The 1,767-nt window shown below is 34.0% G+C and overlaps 1 protein-coding gene across 1 annotated transcript; it reads right to left on the bottom strand.

Moving 5' to 3' along the window:
• Positions 1–207: 207 nt before the first annotated feature.
• Positions 208–1,131, bottom strand: LOC110790665 (protein DMP2). Its single transcript, XM_021995438.2, has one exon. It carries the CDS (start codon positions 1,067–1,069, stop codon positions 503–505), a length of 567 nt encoding a protein of 188 aa, XP_021851130.1. The 5' UTR covers positions 1,070–1,131; the 3' UTR covers positions 208–502.
• Positions 1,132–1,767: the final 636 nt, after the last annotated feature.

Here is a 1,767-nt window from a genome sequence, read left to right as displayed (position 1 = left end):
TACCAGTATATTAATGTTCATTTTAAACAACACAAAACGACATCGTTTTAGATGGGGTACAGCCAACTTTAGCTGTACCCGGGTATAGCCAAAAATTTGCGCCTTTCGGTCAGTGCCCGTATTGTTAATATAAGTTCTCTTCCTTGTGTTAAAAAAAAAAAAAAAAAAGAAGATTACCCTAGCACAAAAACTTGTTAAAGCAGAAGATTATATTCACACAAAAATAAAATGAATTCTTTATTCAAACTCTTTTTCTTTCTTTTATACAATGTTATTAATCAATACTTGCCACAATAATCTTTCTCACTCAAGTACATAAATTAAGCATTCAACTCATAAAAAAATAAAAATAAAAATAAAAATAGACCGAATATTAGAGAGAAAACAAATACAAATTAATAACCACAAGATTTTAAAAGATAGCTCCGTCAGACATAAAATGATTTTAGCACACGCCACCACTTACAGTAAGAGCACATGTTTCATGTCTTATATGTTGAAATTAATTAAGTGGTGCCTCAAAATCAGATTCCCTCCTCTCAGAAGGGTACCCAATACCGTGTCTTGTACTAGGAAACATAGCAAAAACACCACTACAAAGACCACCAACAATCGGCGGCAACACCATAAGCATAGTCTTCCTCGTCGTCTCCAATGCCGGAACGTAACAATCCACCGTATTCTTGTCCAAAACCGCCACCACGACGAACACCAAAACCGACATAAAAGCATGCACAAAATCCCCTGTTCTCAACTTATACTTGGACATATTACTATTATCACCTTTACTATTATTATTACTAGGCCAAAGCCCTTTTGTTGTAGCAATACCATAGTGAGTATTACCCTCATTGTCGACGTAACTATCGGTAAACGTCGCTAAACCGCAGTTTAAACCACATATAACAAGGAATGCACCCATTAAGTACTTGTTAATAGTGTGACATTGTCCATTGTTGCTTAAAATTGGGCTTAAGAATTGGAACATGAAAACTGTTCCTGTTGGTAAAAGCTTTATTAGGCTTCCTAGACCGTTAAAAGCTTGTTCTTTTGCAGATTTTTTCGCCATTTTTTGGGACTTTTTTTTGACGTTTTTTTGCTTGATTTTTGATGGTTTTTTTTGGTGAATTTGAATGTAGAATTTGAGAGTTATTTATATGAGTTTGAGGATTTGATTTTATTTGAATTTTGGAAAGAGTTGCTTCCACGAAATATTAATTTGTAAGTCAGTTAAAACTTAAAGTTTAGGAAAATTTGGTAATATTAATCCAACCTTTGGCCGGTTTTCTTTTATTAATCCCACCTACGACATATTTTTTAATAATCCCACCTTTACTACCCAACGACTTTTATTGGGCTTAAGTGACCGATAACTGGTGAAAAAATCATCGAGATGGTGATGAATTGATGATGATGACTGAATACATCTAGAGAGAGTACTTCCACGTAGGGATATATTACCGCCGACAATAGGTTTATGACGTGTTGGGCCCAATAAAAGACGTTGGGTGGTAAAGGTGGGATTATTAAAAAATATGTCGTAGGTGGGCTTAATAAAAGAAAATCGCCAAAAGGTTGGATTAATATTACCAAATTTTCCTAAAGTTTAAAGTATAGTTGCGTGCACCTATCTTATGGATAAAGGGAAGGTGACAGTTTTAGCATAACATCACCTAAACCCAGCAAAGTATAGAAAATTTTCAGTAGTCACTTAAATTTGTTATAGTTTTCAATTCCAATATCATACTCCGTAATAAATTTGATTTA

Source organism: Spinacia oleracea, chromosome 2 (genome assembly GCF_020520425.1).
Source record: "Spinacia oleracea cultivar Varoflay chromosome 2, BTI_SOV_V1, whole genome shotgun sequence".
Classification (NCBI taxonomy): domain Eukaryota; kingdom Viridiplantae; phylum Streptophyta; class Magnoliopsida; order Caryophyllales; family Amaranthaceae; genus Spinacia; species Spinacia oleracea.
Note: the sequence above shows the minus strand (reverse complement) of the source record. Positions and strands in the feature narration are given on the sequence as shown.